Genomic DNA, 21,577 nt, shown 5'->3' with positions numbered 1-21,577 from the left:
CTCTCCTCCCCTGTCCTCGTTCCTCTTGCTGGGCAGGGACTTCAAAAAAATGGCGCCGCCACCCCGCCCCAGTTAATTCAGCTGTGTACTGCACATGTCTATGCACATGCGCAGTACACAGCGACGGAGCCTCCAGTTTAAGTGAACCAGACGGACTCCGTCGGTTCACTCTAATGTTATGGAGGTGCCGTATAGTGTCTGTGTGTGTGTCGTGAAATGACGTCACACACAGACACTATTAAAATGGCAGCCCCCTGTGCATACATTCATTTGATTAAAAGACACTCAAGCCCTATGCAAAAAAAAATAAAAAAAATGCAAAACACCTATTTTTTCTTATTACCTTTTATTAAAATTTTTTCAAAAATGTGACACTGTCCCTTTAAATCCTGGCTGCAGCTTCTGGGACTTCAAAAATAACCGAGCGGGATCTGACTCCTATAGACATGAATGGGAGTTGTCTGAACAGCATAGCAACGCAAGCCACTTACACAGCTCCTATTAACATCTACGGCATTACACAGCAGGGATCCTGATATGGCTAGGAGGCCCTTGTTCCACAGGTGGGACTCACATCCATCTGATATTTATGGCACAGTCTACGGATTTGCCATGAATGTCTGATAGGAAGACCCCTTTAAACTGCCTGTAGTGGTGGGTGGAGGCAGCTAGAGTTTTATTTCAGAGCTCTGACCGCTATAAGGATATAACCAAGACCCCCTTACAATAAACCCAGTCCCCAAATTTTCACTTGCCTTAAATTTTAATACGGGGGTATTAGAATTCTTGAGCCCGTGTAATCTGTCTTCCAGTTCTTTTAACCTGTAAGGAACAATATATTTATAGCGTCTTCTCCTCCAGAAAGTTCTTCTCACACAAGAGCTCTGTATTGTCGTGGACCCATCACAATGGCCGCCTCAATTATAAAAATGGGCATTATGTCACCCACGGAAAAACAATCTGCTGACCCGGGCAAAATATTCTAGCAGGCGTCAGCTTTGGTAATGTGTCTGCAGACTTTGAGGAGACAAACAGGGTCGTATAGGGAAACCTCTATAGCAGCGGTGGGGAAGCTGTTGAAAAACTACAACTCCCATCATACAGGGCAGTCAGAGCCCAAACTTAGGCCAGGGGTAGGGAACCTTGGCTCTCCAGCTGTAGAAAAACTACAACTCCCACCATGCCTGGACAGCCAAAAGCTTTGGCTGTCCAGGCATGATGGGAGATGTAGTTTTGCAATAGCTGGAGGACCATGGTTCCCTACCCCTGACTTAGGCAGTCGAGGCATGATGGGTATTGTAGTTCTGTAACAGGTTTCCCACTACTGCTGTATAGGGATTATGTGGTCCAGAATAAGTTAAAGTTACTTGATATACATAGTGGGCCGCAGCTGAAGCTCTGGTATGGGTCACCTGACAGGACTTCTTAAGCCGCCTGCTCGTGTCTTATACCAGTGTTCCTCACCCGCAGCCTAGTACAGGACTGTAAGTAATATACGGAATAGATATTTTATTTTATTTTCCAATGTTTAAGCTTTCCAGGACATGCCATAAATGTCTGATAAATGTGGGTGCTACCTTCTGTCTAACCAGCTCCAGCAGGGACGGGGAAGCTTCAGCCGTGGCAGAGCTGTAACTCCCATCATAGCTGTCATAACACGACGGGAACTGCAGCTTTGCGTCCAAAGGTTCCCCATCCCTGGCCTAGATGCCTAGGTTACTACAGACTACGATATCTACCACAATCTTAGTACTATAGTTAGTAAATGAGTAGACGTTACCGTTGTTTGGTCAGATAAAGCTCCCGAAGGAGATGCTGTTCTTCATAACTAATCCACTGGTCCTCGGGCTCCTCATCCTGATCCAGCTGTTCATGGACGTGGACTGGATTCCACCCGGTCATGATGTCGTACGTGATCACACACCCCAGGGAGTGGGACACAATAGACACTTTGCCTCCTCGGTCTTCAAACTCGGGGTTCCGGGAGCAGAAGAGGTTGTAGAGGCGGTTCAGCTCCAGCTGTAAGCCCTTCACTAACTGGAGAACAAATGTATAATATAATATAAGATACGGATATGTATGTTAGATATGGCCATCAGAACGTGACTGCTTTAAAATAATTTAATACTGCAGCGCTGCTACATGTGCCGTCAGCAGGATACTCACCCCAGTATCACATCTGTAGTACTAGTACTTCTAGAATCCACAAGGAAGCCGTATGGCGGACGTGGAGGACTACAGATCTAAGCAAGCCCACGGACTCTCTGAGCTGCTCAATTTACTATAGATCATTTCAATGTGGTTTACTGGGACTAGTGACTGCATTAGGGTTCAAAAGTACTTGGCGCGGCACAACATTTTATTTAATATATTTTTACTGTTTTATGAGTGGAGGCAGAAACCACTAGTTGTAGCTCGCAGCAGTACATACACTAGTGGACAATTGTTTTTACTAGTATATCAGGAGTGCGATTGTTTTATTTTTATAGAAAGGGCTTCGTAAATTACTTCTAATAAAAAATCTCCAGTTTCCCAGTACTTATCAGCTGATGTATGTCCTGCAGGAAGTGGTGTATACTCTCCAGTCTGACACAGTGCTCTCTGCTGCCACCTCTGTCCATGGCAGGAACTGCTCAGGAGATTTGCTGCTGCTCTGGACAGTTCCTGACACGGACAGAGGTGGTTGGACGTTTACTAAGCTGCTGTGCCATTTAACTTTATGGCTGCAGAAAGACAGACGTGCCTTGTACTCTGCTATCTGTCTGTGGTCCATAAACTCTGTTCTGGTGATCAGCGGAGGTCTCAGTGCTTAAAGGTCCACCAAGCAGACAAGAGGGAGTGTGTTACTCGAACACACACCTTGAGGGTACGTTCACACTTACCGGATCCGCAGCAGATTTCATTTAAATAACTGAACACAGCATCAAATCTGCTGCAGATCTGCTGCGGATCCTGTAGGTGTGAACGCACCCTTAAAGGGAATTAAAATTAAATTAAAGAGTTAAAGTTAGCAAAAAAATAAATGAATAATTATGAAAAAGTAAAAAAAATAAAAATACACCCTGACCTGACTTGATACACCCAAAAATACACCCTGACATGGCCTAAAAGAGCCAATAACACTGTACAAGGGCCTCACACAGCTCCATCACTAAGAAAGTAAAAGCTGCTGAAATGTAGAGAGGCAAAAACTAAAGAAATGTAGTTGGGCGTTAAGGGGTTAAATATCTTTTCTTTATTGGTGTTTTCCCATCTGGGTAGGACGTTATTTCCGGTCCTCCTCCTGCCTGTCTGCAGAGGCTGAGGCAGCGTCTTCTGCAATCTACGTAACTCCTATTGACATTAATGGAAGCTGTGTAAACAGATTAAACTCGCAAGCGGCGACGCTGTTTAACTCCCACAGCTAAGAGTGCAGCTCCTGGGGCCGCGCCATTTACACAGCTCCTATTGACGTCATTGGGAGTAAAGCAAAGAACTTAAGAGCCGACCATCCTGACCATCTCCAGCGGACAGAGACAGGTCGGAGGGGGTCAGGAAGACATGTCTTACCCAGACGGAAAACTCCTGGGATGTACAGAACTCAGCATAAATACAACCGCACCCCCCCCCCTCAAATATAATCAATATCTCACCAAAGCCACTGTCCTTATGCTGGATGGAGTACGGTTTCTCTCCTCAGAATCCCCCATAGGTGTTCATTGGGCTGAGATCAGGAAGCTCTGTACTCTGTCACCCTGTACTCCTGCCATGTTGGAGACGTGCACAGAGTGATGGTGGCATCTTCTCTTTCACTATAGAGCAACAATGTAGCTCCACTCAACAGCAGCCCCACGTAAAGAAGCCGCCACCTTCATGTCTCATTGGCATTGTTCTTGTTTATCCTCACCATCAATTCCTGAAACATTTCTCTATCCAGTCTGACACAGTGCTCTCTGCTGCCGCCTCTGTCCATGTCAGGAACTGTGCAGAGCAGCAGCAAATCCCCATAGAAAACCTCTCCTGCTCTAGAGGTGGCAGCAGAGAGCACAGTGTCAGACTGGAAAGAATACACCACGTCCTACAGGACATACAGCAGCTGATAAGTACTGGAAGACTGGAGATTTTTAGATAGAAGCAAATATCAAATCTGTATAACTTTGACACCAGTTGATGTAACAGGAGTACCCCTTTAACATCCTGTTATAGTCAACCATCTGCGTGACACCGATGTAATGAAGTATTATACTCACCCGTGGTTGGACTCTTTTTAAAGGAAACCTGTCAGGCAGGAGACCGGGGCAGAACCCACCCTACTGTATTTTAAAGTGTAACTGTCTTTTTCTTTTTTTTACAGAAATCAGTAGTATAAGCGATTTTAAGACACTCTATAATAAGTTTTATTAGGCAAAAAAGCCTCTTTCTGCACTCAAAAAGCAATTTCCCAGCTTCCCCCCTCACTTCTTATCTGTGTATTATCAGGCAAATCTGTCTTCATTACAGAGAAGCCAGTGAAGATGGGTTGTGCTGTATCCATTAGATCCTATGGAGGGGGGAGGGGCCGAGGGAGATGAGTGAGCAAGGAGAAGAGACATGAAGGTCAGCTGTTTGTAGACTGTCACTGTAGACTGGGCACCTAAAAACGCTGGATTCAGGGGTCAGAAAGGTCAGTGCTTATCTAGGATCTTGCTGAGAGAAGATTGCAGGGTGTTGTGCTGTGCAGGACTGCTCTGTGCTCACTCACTCCTCTTAGCCCCTCCCCTCTCCATAGAGCATAATGGACACAGAAATCCTGCTGCTTTTGCAGTGAGGTGGGGAGCTAGGAAACCAGCTTTTTGATTACAGAAGGAAACTCTTTTGCTAAATAAAACCTATTACAGAGTTTCTTAAAATCGCTTGTACTATCGATATTCATTGTTTTAAAAAAAAAATATACCATTAAGAGGAGTTACGCTTTAAAGCTTCGAATACTTACCCTCTCTTCCCGGTGACGCTCCGGATGCCGATCCTGTTGCTGAAAAATTGCTGCCACTCGGCTTGAGCAGAGATAAGTCCGTGATGATGTCAGTGGGAAATTACTCTGCAGGGAGCGCACACGCAGGAAGCATGAAGATGAGCAAGGTGAAGGGACTAGCATCCGGAGCGTTACTGGTAGGAGAGGGTAAGTATCCAAAGCTTTATTAAGGGGTACAAACACAGGTCTGCACAGGAGCTGCTTACACAAAACCACAGAAGGTGGTGAAGCAGATCTATTTGTAAAGTTGCTTGACGCCAGTTTAGTGGATCTGAACATTAGTGATGAGGGTGACATCTGTTGGGCTGACGGCTATCCTATGTGCCTGCGGGTGACATTCTCACAGGCGTCCCGCCAGGCTTCTCCCAGCATTTCTGGCACCTGATGCTTGACGCTTAATAATTGATGAGCTACACGGTTGCGCTGGTGACACTGATACTCTTTAATAAGAAATCGCATTGTTTCTGTCTATCTAGCAGAACGAGAGCAAACATCATTGACACGGGCTTTCCAGTCGGCTTATTATCCGCGCCGTGTAATGGGTGTCACAACTGATGTAGGAAAATGAGAACATGGAAGAAAAAAAAATCCCAGGCTGATCCCTTCTCTGTGCAGGAATCCCGAGAGAGTTTTCAAGCTAGAACAATGTATATTATATACTGTCCTGGCAAGGTAGACAATTAGCTTTCATCCATTTACACTGAGACAAGAACATCATGTGCCTAATGCACACAGTCCTGATGGGTCCTTAATGGAGGAGAAGAAAAGAAAAGCTTTATACCGTTATACCGCACTATACTAATACTTTACTCTATTTTTTTATTCAATCTGATTTAGTTCCACAAAATACCATTATTTATCGTTAAATCGTTCTAATCTAAACGATAATCATCCGGTGGAATAGGGCCCTAAGGCATCCAACTTCAGCAGGCATGGCTAATCCAATGCTGCAGGCTCAGGTTAGGGTCCAACGTCCTGAATCTCCACTGATCATCTGAATGAAGGGGTTGTGGTGCCTGTGGATGCTGTAGTCTACAGGTGTGCAACTCTTGGTCCTCCAGCTGTTGCAAAGCTACAATTACCATCATGCTGGGTCAGCCAAAGAGCTATACTATGTCTCTGCAGTTATGATGGGAATTGTAGTTTTGCAGCAGCTGGAGGGCCACGAGTTTGACACCCCTGTTTCATACTCATCAGACACAGCCATGTGTATGTGGCAGAAGCTGTATTGCAGCTTTCCCTATGGCTTTTCCATTCAAGGTCTTAATGTATTATGCTGAGAGGAGAGCGTCTTCCTCTGCAGGATCTGGCAGGTCCACTCATTACATAAGAAGCATATTGGTTTTAAGCGCAATCGTGTAACGCTTCATTTCCCCTGTGGGGGGCTCCCCAGTGTCCTCTTAGCTTCACCACAGCCACCGCTGAAGCTTCTGAAGCAGTCTCTGAAGTGACCGGCCACTTAGCCAATCACTGCCCACTGCACTGTCCTGTCTCGGCCAGTGATTGGCTGGGCGGCCTGTCACTTCAGAGACTGCTTCAGAAGCTTCAGCGTTGAGAAACTAAGACGACACCGAGGAGCAGCGTGGACATTAGTATTAGTGGGCAGCGTGAGTATTACCTTTTTATTGCCTTTATACTCCATCACTAACTATCTACCTATGGCCGTATTAACAGCTGCTGCTGCCCTAGACACTAAACTTGAAGACACCCCACCACAGGATTGATAGATTAGCAGGCAATAGCTCCAGGCTTGACATTTAACACTGCCACACCTGACCTGACCAATACCACCATACTGTGACTGGATGACACCGCTATACCAGTCTCCCTCACTCTACTCTGTAATCATCAGAAAGGGAGGTGGGAGACTAAAAAAAAATATAAAAACTAAAAAAGTTGTTTCCTTCCCCCTGATCCCTGGTGCTGCCCCAGGCCCCTGACCACGGGGGCCTAGTGGTAAGTACGGCCCTATATATATATTACACACACACATATACATACACAGCCCTTGATGCACAATCATCAAGCCATGTATAAGCTCGGTAAGCATGTGCCGTTCTTGCAGGGCAATGCTCGCTTACAGTGAGGGGCCAGGACATATAAGAGCTTAGGGGGGACACAATCGGCTCTAAGAGAAACCTAAAGATGTTACTGAACCTGACCTGAACAATTCTGGATCCCTAAACTAATGCATATGCCAACTAATAAGGTTGGTGCAGGATAATCCTCTACATCCTGGTATACACCGCCAACAATACAAGGCGGAAAAAGTCTCACGTTATAGACAGGGGCTCAGTGCGTGTGTGCTGTGCCGGCAGTGTGCACCACACAGGGAAGAAAGTCACCAGGAAGGAAGGACAGCTGTTCCCTAAATCTACAGGGATCGGCTCAATAAACCGGCTCAGGTGTTCCATAAAATTGTTCCATAATGACAAACGCGGTGCGGGCCGCCGGAACGCTTACCTCATCTCTGTACAGGGGGCTGGTGTAGTACATGATGTCCATGGCGCTGCTGTTCAGCATGTCCCGAATCCCACGCACTTTATCGGGAGTAATTGAATCTACTGTATCTACAGAAAGGAAAGAAATCTGACTGTATTATACTAATCTCTATCTATCTGTATGTGTGTGTGTGTATATATATATATATATATATATATATATATATATATATATATATATTATATACGCGCGCACACACACACACACACACGAGATAACAGCAACCACATTCTTCTAATTATTTAATTTAATGTAATTGTTCGGACTATGGGCCCCAAAGGTCACTGTGCCCGGTTGTAATAGCCGCCCTTACAAACAATGCTTGCCATTTATAACAAAGAGGGGTGGGGGAGGGGATGCAACAAAATACTCCAGGCTTATTAACCACTTAATGCAAAGTCAAGAACACGTACATGACTGTGGATTGTGCAGTTAAGGGGGGGTCCATACCCCCTTTACCTGCACAATCGATATACACAACAACTCTTGCTATTAGATGCCAGGGGTTGCCACAAGCAATCTCTGTGCCGACTATTTAACCATTTAGATGCCGCTGTCAAAACTGAAAGCAGCATTTAAATGGCCTTACGGCATTATATAGGAGGTCAGGGGGAGCCGGTCCGTTGTCCGTTGCCTCTGATAGGCCTCCAGCAGCGTAGATCAGTACAGAGCTGATCAAACGATCAATGCAGTCCCGATCTCTATAAGCATTAATGTTATTGCTCATGAAAGGGGTGGAAACAGGGCAATTTTAAGCAGCGCCCCCACCGCAGCGCACTGATTGGCTGAGCGGGATGTGAAGACACCGGGAGCCCCGAAGCAAGCCGAAGCAGGGACCAGGTTAAGTATAGGCTCCGGCGGCTGGGGGGTTAACAGGGCGTTAATCCTGCTGCAAGTTTGTCTGCCCATAGGGTGTACAGGGCAGGGATCTGCAGTGGGTCTCGCTGCAAATTTGCAGCGAGAAACCCGCTGCGGATGTGTTAGGTGTTAACGCAGCCTTAAGCTTTTTTTTTGTATTGGGTATCAATGCAATGGTAATGGCCAGTAGAATATAGATACCATGTCAGTTTTACTAGACGGTGAATGACCTAAGCCAGCCAAGATATGGCATAAGCTAAACTGTGCAACGTCTGGCAATGCACCAAAGCTATCCTGGCATTACATACGGTGTCCTGTCTGCATCGCGTCTGTCTAGTCCAGCATTAGGCCGTCTACATTTAGCATAGGATTACTGTTTTGTGTTTCTCTCCCTTTCGCTCAGGTAGCAAAAACAGAACGTGCACAGACATCCTTATCATAACACAGCGGCAGTCACATGATCAGACGTTATGCACAGAGGAGTATGACGGTAACCCCGGTGCAGGCAGTAGCGTATCTGATATCTTGGTTTCCTTCTTCTATTATGTTACCTCCATCCAGAGCAAGCTTGGAACGCCATTCCACAGGAAGGAACTCAACATGCTCTGAGGTCTGGTTAGAGAAGTGCTTCTCCTCAATCTTTCTTGCAGTCTCTCGCATCCTGTAACCATAGGATATAGAACAATTGGTGGCATGACTCCTTGCTGCAGGGCCTGACAGTGACAGTGTAGCTGTGCATAGTGCCAATGAGAGAGACCAATGAGCTCCTCTATCCAGGCTTGGCAAGGTATTCAGATCCCGTATATACTATAATCATCAGAAAATAATGAGAATAAACTTACATGGCTGTGTTTTTGATAATTCTTCCTTGGTCCATTTTCTGTCCAATACCATGGACAACAAAAACTATATGGGTTGTGTCGACAGGCTTGTCCTCGTACGTCGCCTCTTCGACGTAACCTCTATGGAGCCTGGTCCCACTGCTCGATGCTGCAGAGACAATAGTCACAAAGTTACAACAACGTAGAGGGACCTGTAATGGATTCACACAATCATGCTATGCTGCGACTGGGGTCATCTGGGAGTTGTAGTTCTGCAATCTCCCAAGAGCGACAGGCTGGGGAAGACTCCATCAGATCAGGCAGCAATTTGTTTTTAATGTACTATACATACTATACATACTGTAGACTGACTGACTTCACAACAAGTACACATGACCATAGGGGATCCAGCTGACTAGGCTCTGGTGATTTTTTTTTTTTTTTTAAATCAACTTGAGTCAGAAAACTATATAGAATTGTAAATTACTTATATTTAAAATTTTCGAGTCTTCTAGTACTAACAGCTGCTGTATGTCCTGCAGGAAGTGGTAGATTCTCTCCAGTCTGACACAGTGCTCTCTGCTGCCACCTCTGTCCATGTCAGGAACTGTCCAGAGCAGCAGCAAATCCCATAGAAAACCTCTCTTTCTCTGGGCAGTTCCTGACATGGCAGGGTAAGAGGCTATTAGGGCTGAGAGTAGGACGCACCACTACTTTCTTCTCTCTCTTTTTCTCCCTGACTCTCAAATTGTATCTTGGGTATTTCTGTACCTGGCCGTTAGTCCCTAAGTATCAGCATCCTTTTAGGAACGGGGGATATCTTCCCTATGTGCATTTTGGCCTTATAGGTTACTTCACTGTATATAGAGCACATTAGTGAATGTCTTTTTGTCGTTAGTGTGGACCTTTTTTGTACAATTTTTAATGAATTATTAAAAGTTAAGTATTAGTTAGTCCTAAGTGGTACCCATACGCCGGTGATTACCCCAGTTTGTCTTGACCACTGGACCTTACGCTACTATGGTGTAACGGCACCTGTATTTCCGTTATTTGGATTTTCATGTTGATGCTGTTTTCCACTGATTTAACAGTGTGTTGTATTTACATTGGGCATGGCAAGTTATCTGTCCAGTTGTCTTAACACAGACACATGGACGGAGGAGGCGCGTGAAGTTTTTTCAGATAAAAACATTAATTTGGTTAATCAGGCGACACCTACCCTCCACAATGTGTTCAAAGATCTAGAACAGAATTATAAGGATAACATCAAGTCGTGGTGGGAGGTGAAATCACTTGAAAGCTATATCTCGCACAATATAGTCCCTAAAGGCCTTAGGATCAACATTGTCCCGGCAGAAAGATCACAAACCCCTGAGTTTATGCGTAAATGGGAACAGGAGGCGACCATTAGTTCACTGAGGTTCATGAATCTCTTATTGGATCAGGAGAAGCAAATTCTCAAAAATACGACTACTAAATTGCAAGAAACAATTAATTTAGCAACCACTCTCAGAGACACCCAGGACTTCTCCAGGAAGGAGACTGAATTACAAAATAAGATTGAGAAATTCAAATACACATTGAAGGAGAGAAAGCATCGGCACTTTATAAAGGACATTAACGAATTTAAAGAAAATAGGGCCTACATCCATCTATTGCAATCTAACCATAAAAGGGGTGCCGATACTGACTATACCTCCTCGGACACGGACACCTCAGACTCTGAGTCAAGGAAGGAAAAGCAAGGGAATAAAAAGTACACACATTTTAATAGAAGCAGAGGGTCTGGAACATGGAACCCACAGAGGGGAAGGGGAAACACAAATCGGGGAAGGGGGTACAATACACGTTCTTTCTCCAATGCCTCCTCCTCTACTCCCACGGTGCCTTTTTTGGACAGGGGTCCACTACCACCCACACAGGGCTAAAACACATAGGGACTCCAGCTGATAACCAAATTATTAATTTATCACATCATAATCTATCAGGAGCAGAGACCTCCCTTCTGCTAAAAGGATTGTCCTTTATCCCCACCAACAGAAGGGATACCTTTGGTTGGATCAAAGATCTTCATTTGTTTAGTAGGTCACTCAGGTGGAAGAAGTTCTTCCTGCTGAGAAATCAAAGGATCCATCAGGATCCGACATTGGACATGCTGGATTTTGCCAATATTGACACGCTGTCTTCCCTCCTTAATGAACAACATAGGACTCCGGGGACGGGTCCCTTCACTGATCTTAGACCCAAGAGCACTAGAATGCCACCAGTGGGAGACCATGATGTTATTGATACATTTTTACAGGTCGTTATACAGGCCATCGAACGACTGGACACTAACCCCCCTAGTGTTGGACAAAATTTGTCCTTTGCAGAGAGAAAGGCCCTGGTATCTTTGGAGAGAGATAGGTCCTTGGTCATCAAACCCTCGGATAAAGGGGGTAATTTGGTGATCATGGACCACAATGATTATGTCACTATGTGCCAACAGGTCCTCAAGGATAGGTCCAATTACACATTGTTAAGATCTGACCCCACTCTAGCATTCCAAAAGGAGCTTAAGAATATTCTGGATCTAGCTAAAAACAATAAACTCATCGATCAGAATGAGTTTAATTTTATGTACCCGATTTCCCCACAGGTGGCAACCTTTTATGGACTCCCTAAGGTCCATAAGGGACTGACACCCTTAAAGTGCCGCCCCATTGTCTCAGGTGTTGACAATCTTACCCAGAATGTAGGGATATACCTGGATAAAATTCTCAGGCCGTTCGTTCTCTCCTTGCCATCTTATCTGCGCGATACCACTGACTTATTGCTACGCACTCAGGACGTCATCCTAGAACAACACCATCTGCTCTGCTCCATAGATGTAGAGGCCCTGTACAGCTCCATTCATCATGAACTAGGACTGAAAGCGGTGGGTCATTTCCTAAGTAGCAGAAGCACCCATGACAGACCACATAATTTATTTATTTTACAGCTCCTAGAATTTGTTCTAACCAAGAACTATTTCCTCTTTGCTTCTCACATCTTCCACCAGCTCAGGGGCACTGCAATGGGCGCCCCTGTGGCGCCTACTTATGCTAATTTGTTCCTGGGCTGGTGGGAGGAAGCTATGGTCTTTGGTGATCACTTATCGGAATACCAACAGCATATTCAATTATGGGCTAGGTATATTGACGACGTGGTAGTAATTTGGTCGGGTACGCGCAGTGAGTTCGTGGATTTCATGCAGTGCCTCAATACCAACAATATTGGGATGAGGTTCACCTATGAAGTCCAGGAACAAGAACTGTGTTTCCTGGATGTTACCCTTAAGAGGGGGGTTGATGGTAGACTGAATACGGCTATCTATCGAAAACCCACGGCCGGCAATTGCCTGTTACGGTGGGAAAGCTATCACCCACAAGCACTTCGCCGAGGTATCCCGAAGGGGCAATACCTCAGGGCTCGGCGTAATTGTTCCTCCCCGAGTGCGTTTAAACAAGAAGCGGAGACGCTGTATAAGCGTTTCCGCGATCGTGGTTACCCAGACCATGTACTTAAAACCGCCTATAAGGAGGCTAAGCAACGTGATAGACGGACGCTATTGGTACCTAGGGACATACCAACAGAGGGATTGTCAAAAACAAGAATCATAGGGACCTATGACTCATCAGCGACCGAGATTAGGGACATACTTAATCGCTTTTGGCCAATCCTTAAATCTGACCCGGTGGTTTCCCAACTAGTGGATGACAGACCGGCTGTCACCTATAGACGGGGTAGAAATTTAGGCGATCGTTTGGTGCATAGTCACTACTCCCCTCCATCTACGCACATGTGGTTGAGACAGGCGCGAATGGAGGGTACCTTTAGATGTGGGACCTGTAAGGCCTGTAAGTATATTTTGCAGGTTCGTTCTTTCCATGGGGCAGATGGGAAGCATTACACGAATCGGGAGTTCGCTAATTGTAAGACCTCCGGGGTCATATACATGGCAAGCTGCCCTTGCCCCCTTAAGTATGTCGGCAAAACGAAGCGGGAACTACGCAGACGTATATTGGAACATATGGGAGATATCTCCCATAGTCGAGATAAACCTCTTGCCAAACACATGCGACTGGTCCACCGAGATGACCCATGGACGGTCAAGTTCCAGGTGATTGAGGTGTTGCGACCCTCACCCAGGGGGGGTGATCTGGATAAACGCCTTCTCCAAAAAGAGGCCCAGTGGATCTACAGGCTTGGGACTGTGAGTCCAGGGGGCCTCAATGAAGCACTTGTGTTTTCATCATACATTGGTTAAAAATGCCCCTATTGTGTGCTCTTGGTGACTGGGCTTTGATTATTGATATCATATCGTGTATCTTTAGTGACTGTTACCCCATATAATTGCATTTATATCATATGTTCTCGTTACCCATCACATTATTCTATATGTGTGTGAATGGTGTATGTTGGGCTATTATTGTCTTCCTATTATATCTTATTCATTATGAATCACCAGCTATTTATTATTTAAATTTTTCTTTTTCTTTTTTCTTCCTATTTTTTCTCTGTAAGTTGTGGGCTAGTACTTGCCTCTGCCTTTATGCTATTAGGTATTTATATGGGTTATTATTTAAGTACTACTGTGCCTATCAGGGCACTCACTATGGGCTGTATTGTCCTGGATGTCATCATTGTGTCCTGTTCAATAAAGTTGTGGGTGGAACGCAATTTGCGTTCCACTCCCTAGCCCTGGATCCTGTGTATGACGCACTTCCGCTGTTTGGAACGCATTAGCGTTCCAACAACCGGAAGTGGCCGCCGAACATCACCATATGTATTATCAGTGGCATCCTTGACACTTTCGGCGCCCTGTATAACTTTCCGTAGGCTGATAAGTGGTGCTTATGCGCCATCTACATAAGCAGTGGTTATTTAATATTCAGTCCGGACGTTAGCGGAGTCACGTGACCGTATCTGGGTCACGTGACCGCATTAATCTAGTCAGGTGACCGCATTCAGGTCACATGACCGTACCAATACACTAGCCATTACCCGGAAGTAATACCACTATCACCGGTATATAAGCCTGACCAGCTTCGGATTCAGTGTCACCCTCTCATCGTGGGGTGAGCATGGACCTTCGCAGGCAGCACAATCTGTATAGCTAAGTACAATTATCTGCTATATTTATCTGTTTATCTATATGGGGTCTTTCTTGTGCTATTCTCTTATTTTGCTGTCACCATACTGAGTACGAATTATATTTTATTACTATAGTATGTTTTACCATTCCTAAGAGGTCCATGTATTTTTTGTGATGAAAGGACATCCCTCACAGCAGGAATTGGTTTAGGCACATCCCTTTGGAGTGCTATGTATGTTCCCTGATGAATCCATCCATAATTGGGATGGCTGAAACGCGTCGGAACGAACACAGCCTCTGACTTAGGCGCTGTGTAGGAACAAGCACAGCTTATACAATAGGTACTGTGTATATATTATGATATCTCTTGCTGGTTGTTTTTAAGGTGGTTTTGAGTTTACACTGTTTTTTCACTCTTTTCTGTCTTCTGTGTTTCTTGTTTCCTACTGGGCACGTGCAATAAGGAAGGGACTGTCATCGTGGTTGGGGCCACCCTGCTAAGGAGGTGGGTTCCCCAAAAGGCAGGGTAAGAGGCTATTAGGGCTGAGAGTAGGACGCACCACTACTTTCTTCTCTCTCTTTTTCTCCCTGACTCTCAAATTGTATCTTGGGTATTTCTGTACCTGGCCGTTAGTCCCTAAGTATCAGCATCCTTTTAGGAACGGGGGATATCTTCCCTATGTGCATTTTGGCCTTATAGGTTACTTCACTGTATATAGAGCACATTAGTGAATGTCTTTTTGTCGTTAGTGTGGACCTTTTTTGTACAATTTTTAATGAATTATTAAAAGTTAAGTATTAGTTAGTCCTAAGTGGTACCCATACGCCGGTGATTACCCCAGTTCCTGACATGGACAGAGGCGGCAGCAGAGAGCACTGTGTCAGACTGGAGAGAACCCACCACTTCCTGCAGGACATACAGCAGCTAATAAGAACTGGAAGTTGGGTGATTTTTTAATAGAAGTAATTTACAAATTTGTTTACATTTTTGCATTTTTAATTTTTGCCCCTAAATTATATTATTTTCCTTCTCTAGTGCCATATAAGGACTTGTTTTTTGCCGGACTAAATCTCCATTCATTTTACCATAAAGCAGGTTTCTTGCTTGCTCCATGGCGGCTATTGGGAGCACCCCCCCGGCTGCTGAACGCTCCAGTCCTGAGGGGCTCCATGGTAAAAATAAATGTCATGGGTGATTACGCAGTTACACGCTGGAGGGGTGCGGGTCACGTCACAGGGGAGAGCTTTTACCTTTTGAGAATCCCAACTTCTGGGTAACAGTCCTGGCTATCTTAGAAGTAGTTGCATCGCTGTAGAGATAGACTTCATCCACACCATGCCAATCCACGTGGCTACGGCTCAACTTCAGGCAGTGGACAGCTGAAAATTACAGTAACATAGGTCAGACAGCAAACGTTGTACAGGACGTTGGGTAAGAGCTGGAACTTCAAAAAAAATACAGGGGGAAACCCCCGAAACACCTCTATAATGTTCTGCATTGCTCTGGAGCTCCCGCCATCAGTCATGTGATGCTGCAGCCAATCACCGGCCTCGGCCCTGTCTTCCTGTGTGTATGTCATGTGACCACTCATCACGGCCGCTTTAAGCTCTTACCCAATTTAATAAAAATCCCGAACAACTCCTTTAAGACAACTGAAGCGTATACCTAATGTGTGCACCCTGTATACCAATGGTCCTGTGGTAAAACTACAACTCCCAGCATGTAGAGCCAATAAGAGCTACCCATACATGTAATAAAACTCAACTGCTAAAAGCAAAACTACAAGTCCCAGCATGCCCTGACAGCCTCTGACTTGATGGGAGTTGTAGTTTTGCAACAGCTGGAGGGCCAGAGGTTAAGGCCTCTCTCTGCCCTACGTGTTTCTAGAGGACACAGCTGACAGGCTGCAGGGAACATGGCCAAGTCTATAGGACAGCGGTTTACGAGAAGCTTGGGCTAAGTGGGAGACTACGATTGCTTTCAGGGTCTAGTGAGCACAAAGCGATTATTGTTCACTATATAACGGTGACAAAACCAGTGCCCGAAATAGAACAAGAACTCAATGTGATAGGCTGAGTGAACAGCGGGGTTATATGTACATCTGCAGGCCACAACTAAATCCTACACCTTATACCAGAACCTGGGCGGAGGGGGTCATAGGCTACAAGACGACAGGGATGGATCTATGAACCTCTAATACTTTGGGTAAAACTTAAAAAGGTATTCCCTTCTGCAACTCTTATCACCTATTCATAGAGGGGATAATGGATATAGGGGGGACCCTCACGCCCCCATGAATCCCGACAAAGGGAACGGGGCGCTCAGCATGTCACTGCTCCTTTACTTCTCTATGAGACCACAAAGCCTGCACATGGGCGCTCTATTCACTCAAGAGACAAGTGGACCTGCTCTCGTGATTGAGGGGTTCCCAGTGATCAGACCCCCATCCATAGGATACTTCCCACCTACCCTGTGGAGAGTTAAAGGCATTATCCTACCATTACACCTCAAGTAGTCACCTGGATGACCTTAAAGGAGAAGTCCAGACGTTTTGAAAAATCAGCAGCCTCTGCCTGTGCCCCCGGCGAGCAGTATTGTCGGGCTTCGGGATCTCTAGTGCTGACACATCACGGCCTGGCTGATGGACTAGCCACCTAGCCAGTCAGTGACTGGGGCGGATCACGGACAGGCTGAGCTGCCAGTCCATCAGCCAGGACAGGCCATTTCCCCCAGTTGTGATAACTTCCGGTGGGGGTCCCTAGGAAGGTCCTGCCGCTCGCCGTGGGCACGGGTTGAGGCAGGTTTCTACTTGTAATCAAGTTCCCCCCCTCCAGCTGCCAGATTTTCACAACAGCTGGACCTCTCCTTTAAATCACTGGACTAAAATTAAAAAGTGGGGGTTAAATGGGCACTACCCCTTTAAAAAAAAAAACTAAGAAAAAAAACAAACTTTGCCACGTCATAAAGACACGACCGGTCTGGATCAGATTAATTGCTAAAACGAGAGGCAACCTACACACAGAGAGGAGGCGGCTGTCACCTCAGGATCAGCGCGAAGCAATGAGCGGTAATATCTACACTACTCTATGGAGAGTCTAAAGCCAGAGTGTCTCATCTAGACGGCGGAGCCGGGGTACCGTACCTTCGTAACGCTTTCTCTTAGCACATGGGGCGCCTGTGCTTTCGTTATATCCTCTCCAATTGAACAGGAAAGGGAGGGAGAAGGGAGCAAGGTGGTGGGTAACTAGCAAAGTGAAGACAGGGAACTTTTACTTTGGCTTCAAATGAAAAAAAAACTTCTCAGAATGAGTTAGTGAGAGAGCGTCATGCATGTCACATATACATCACATGGAATAGGGCTTTCCATCCTCTCGCCATGTAAAGTCTGTAGGTCACGGTGGATAGACCAGGGGCCAATGTCCGCCCTTTGTTATTCTCTATGGCAGGAGCGCTGCCTATTGACTGCCTGCCGGATAGCTAACAATCCCAGTCATGTTCCCTATGGTATTGTGGCTGATGGAGTTTCTTGTGTGATTATTGATCACCCGCTACAATCGCGTCTGATCAATAACACCTAATGAAAATCCACCGCGAGGTCTCTGACTGCTAAGATGGATGGACACAATTCCATTAGATGAAACAGATTATTCTAGCAATACACACACATCCGTCATCCATGTCAGGCCCGTCGTTCTGGAGTTCTGGGGCAATTTACAGGAAGCCCTAGTGCGGACTACAAGAGACATGGATGGGGTCACACAGAACAGGGTTGTTGTTTTTTTTCCGTCTTTTTAACGCTCAATCTGGTAATGGGCAATAGTAAACTGTCCGGACGGTCACAGCGGTCAGGGATACTGCAACCTTCATAACCAGGCACAGCGCCGTACATTTTGCAGTGGTTGTGCCCAGTACTGCATTTTATGCCAGCCCAGTCCCGTTCATATAAATAGGCAAAATACTGTGGACACCATCACATTTCTCAACTTTAGCGAGCTAGTCAGACCTTCTACCAGCTACCAACCCGATATTGGTGGCCCATCCTAAAGGCCCTATTACACACACAGATTATCTGGCAGATCTTTGAAGCCAAAGCCAGGAATGGACTTGAAAAGAGGATAAATCTCTTTCCTTTATAGACTGCCCCTGGCTTTGGCTTCAGTGATCTGTCAGATATCTTTGTGTGGAATAGGGCCCTAAGGGTCTCCTTTATAACTCCCCCCCCCCCCGGTTGGGTCAGTGGCAACTAATCCTGTAAGTAAAATATCCAATTGATCCAATCCACATAATCAATAGCAAATAAAGGGTTAAGAGGTATAAACAGCAGACTTTGCTTGACAAGAGGATATACTGGCCCATAGGTTAACAGACGTTACGATGTGGATAAGGGTCCATTTACACAGAAAGATTATCTGCCAAAGATTTGAAGCCAAAGCCAGAAACAGACTATGAACAGAGATCAGGTCATAAGAATGCCTGTGATTTCTCCTGTTTTCAAATCCATTCCTGGCTTTGGCTTCAAATCTTTGGCAGATAATCTTTCTGTGTAAAAGGACCCTTAAGAGAGAGACATTTAAGATCCCTGTCGATCATCTCGGAGTATTAAAGCCATTACAGTAACACAGTCAATGTACAAAGGCAAATAATCTTCTTATTCAGACAAGCTGTACTGGCCAGTGGAAACATGGCGGACACTGAGCCATGATACTGTACACCAGCCAGCTGACTGGGCCAACAAAGATGAGACCTTACAATGTGGGAGCGAGATCTCCAACCCATGGCTCCCAGAGAGAGGAAAAAAACAAACAAACCCAAAACGTAACTTCTAGCCTATGGTTGTCACGCCATACTGGGAGTAATAGTTCTGCAACTTCTGGGTCACCACAGGTTGGAGATCACTGATTTAAAGTAAAAGACATGGGTGTGATAAGTCTAAGATTACATGTAAGCGTTACTGTCCTCATAGAAGCTTTAACATACCGTGCAGACATCGGTCAGGACCACAAAGCTATAGCCAAGAGAGTCTACAGATCCAAAGAGAAGCACACAGCCCTGCGCTTCACCCGGCTATATCTAGGCATTGGTGGTGTCATTATAACTTTAAAAATGTAAAACAACCGTATATGTGATATAAAGGAAGTTTGCAATTTAAGTACATTATTTTTTTTTAGTTATGAAAAACATGGCACCTTCTGTGTTGTCTCTTATTTTTTTTTTTTCAACCAGCCCTAGACTTAAAAGCTTCAGAAGACTGGACCTGGATACAAGTAAGTATAGCTGTTATATAGCAGCCTTCAGGAGACTGGACCTGTATACAGTAAGTATAGCTGTTATATATCAGCCTTCAGGAGATTGGACCTGGATACAGTAAGTATAGCTGTTATATAGCATCCTTCAGGAGACTGGACCTGGATACAGTAAGTATAGCTGTTATATAGCAGCCTTCAGGAGACTGGACCTGTATACAGTAAGTATAGCTGTTATATATCAGCCTTCAGGAGATTGGACCTGGATACAGTAAGTATAGCTGTTATATAGCAGCCTTCAGGAGACTGGACCTGGATACAGTAAGTATAGCTGTTATATAGCAGCCTTCAGGAGACTGGACCTGGATACAGTAAGTATAGCTGTTATATAGCAGCCTTCAGGAGACTGGACCTGGATACAGTAAGTATAGCTGTTATATAGCAGCCTTCAGGAGACTGGACCTGGATACAGTAAGTATAGCTGTTATATAGCTGCCTTCAGGAGACTGGACCTGGATACAGGAAGTATAGCTGTTATATAGCAGTCAGGAGACTGGGCCTGGATACAGTAATTATAGCTGTTATATAGCTGCCTTCAGGAGACTGGACCTGGATACAGTAAGTATAGCTGTTATATAGCAGCCTTCAGGAGACTGGACCTGGATACAGTAAGTATAACTGTTATATAGCAGCCTTCAGGAGACTGGGCCTGGATACAGTAAGTATAGCTGTTATATAGCTGCCTTCAGGAGACTGGACCTGGATACAGTAAGTATAGCTGGTATATAGCAGCCTTCAGGAGACTGGACCTGGATACAGTAAGTATATATGTTATATAGCTGCCTTCAGGAGACTGGACCTGGATACAGTAAGTATAACTGTTATATAGCTGCCTTCAGGAGACTGGGCCTGGATACAGGAAGAATAGCTGTTATATAGCTGCCTTCAGGAGACTGGGCCTGGATACAGGAAGAATAGCTGTTATATAGCTGCCTTCAGGAGACTGGGCCTGGATACAGGAAGAATAGCTGTTATATAGCAGCCTTCAGGAGACTGGGCTTGGATTTCTGGTAGGTTCAGCTTTGTTTTACAGCAACAACAAAAAATGATAACGATTGTATATTATTGCAAACTTGCTTTATATCACATCTACTGTTCATTTACATGTTTAACGTAATAACGACAGGTACACTTTAAGCGTAATTAATTAGAAAGCAAAAAGAACTAGGCTGAAAAACCTAAGAAATGAGCATTATATTATTAATTGTTGATAACTTCTGTAAAGAAAACCCGACCAATGAAATTACTGGAAGATGCTCCGGTCAGGGTTCAGGGCTGCGGTCTCAGCATTGCCATATACTGAGATTTGGAGGGGGAAGAGAGTATAGGCCATCTACTGAGATGGGGGGTGTAGGTTATATAATGGGGAAGGGGGTGTATAGGCCATATACTGACATAGGGGGGGTATAGGTCACATACTGAGATGGGGTAAAGTTACAATACGTTCCTAGAGTCCAGGTCTGTAATATATAATCAGCCGAGTTGTTTTTGATATTACGTGAGGAGATAGCTTGGCCCCTCACCATCCTTGTGGTCCACAGGCTTCGCCACTTCCAGGTCGAGGTTGTCGTGGATCTGGTAGCCCCTGAAGCAGGAGAGATGTTCCTGTTCTATAAGGTTGCTCTCGTCTTCATCGAGAGGTTGCCAGGTGCCATCGATGAACCACTGTCCTCGCATTACAGGGATCTTATCACTCTCTGTAAGAGAAGAAAAAAAAGAAGAGGAAAAATAATCTAGACAAGCAATGGGTCTGGGCTATTTAACCCTTACATTGATACATAACTAAAGGGGGGGGGGGGTCCTCCTTAATCAGGAAACAGGGTTAGGGACTGCAGACCCCTGTGCTGTCACCAAGGGTTTTCTTATTATCCTTCCATTACCCTAAGCCAGGGACTCCCAACCTGTGGCAAAACTACAAGTCCCAGCATGCCCTACCATTCTGGGAGATACAGTTTTGCAATAACTAAAGAGCCACAGGTTTGGAAA

General features: G+C 45.3%; 1 protein-coding gene across 3 annotated transcripts in view; it reads right to left on the bottom strand.

Moving 5' to 3' along the window:
• The window catches only part of DDHD1 (DDHD domain containing 1), a 42,900-nt gene that overhangs the window by 13,770 nt on the left and 7,553 nt on the right, over window positions 1-21,577 (bottom strand). For 2 of the 3 annotated variants that reach the window (XM_069949368.1, XM_069949367.1), the window contains exons 2-9: window positions 21,115-21,288; window positions 17,431-17,532; window positions 15,539-15,667; window positions 9,193-9,340; window positions 8,902-9,011; window positions 7,454-7,560; window positions 1,781-2,037; window positions 756-822 (exon numbers count right to left, since the gene is read on the bottom strand). In XM_069949368.1, the coding sequence (XP_069805469.1) occupies window positions 756-822; window positions 1,781-2,037; window positions 7,454-7,560; window positions 8,902-9,011; window positions 9,193-9,340; window positions 15,539-15,667; window positions 17,431-17,532; window positions 21,115-21,288 (1,094 nt within the window). The remainder of the gene's footprint in view (window positions 1-755; window positions 823-1,780; window positions 2,038-7,453; window positions 7,561-8,901; window positions 9,012-9,192; window positions 9,341-15,538; window positions 15,668-17,430; window positions 17,533-21,114; window positions 21,289-21,577) is intronic. The other variant, XM_069949369.1, reaches the window with a different exon arrangement.

Source organism: Dendropsophus ebraccatus, chromosome 13 (genome assembly GCF_027789765.1).
Source record: "Dendropsophus ebraccatus isolate aDenEbr1 chromosome 13, aDenEbr1.pat, whole genome shotgun sequence".
Lineage (NCBI taxonomy): Eukaryota > Metazoa > Chordata > Amphibia > Anura > Hylidae > Dendropsophus > Dendropsophus ebraccatus.
Note: the sequence above shows the minus strand (reverse complement) of the source record. Positions and strands in the feature narration are given on the sequence as shown.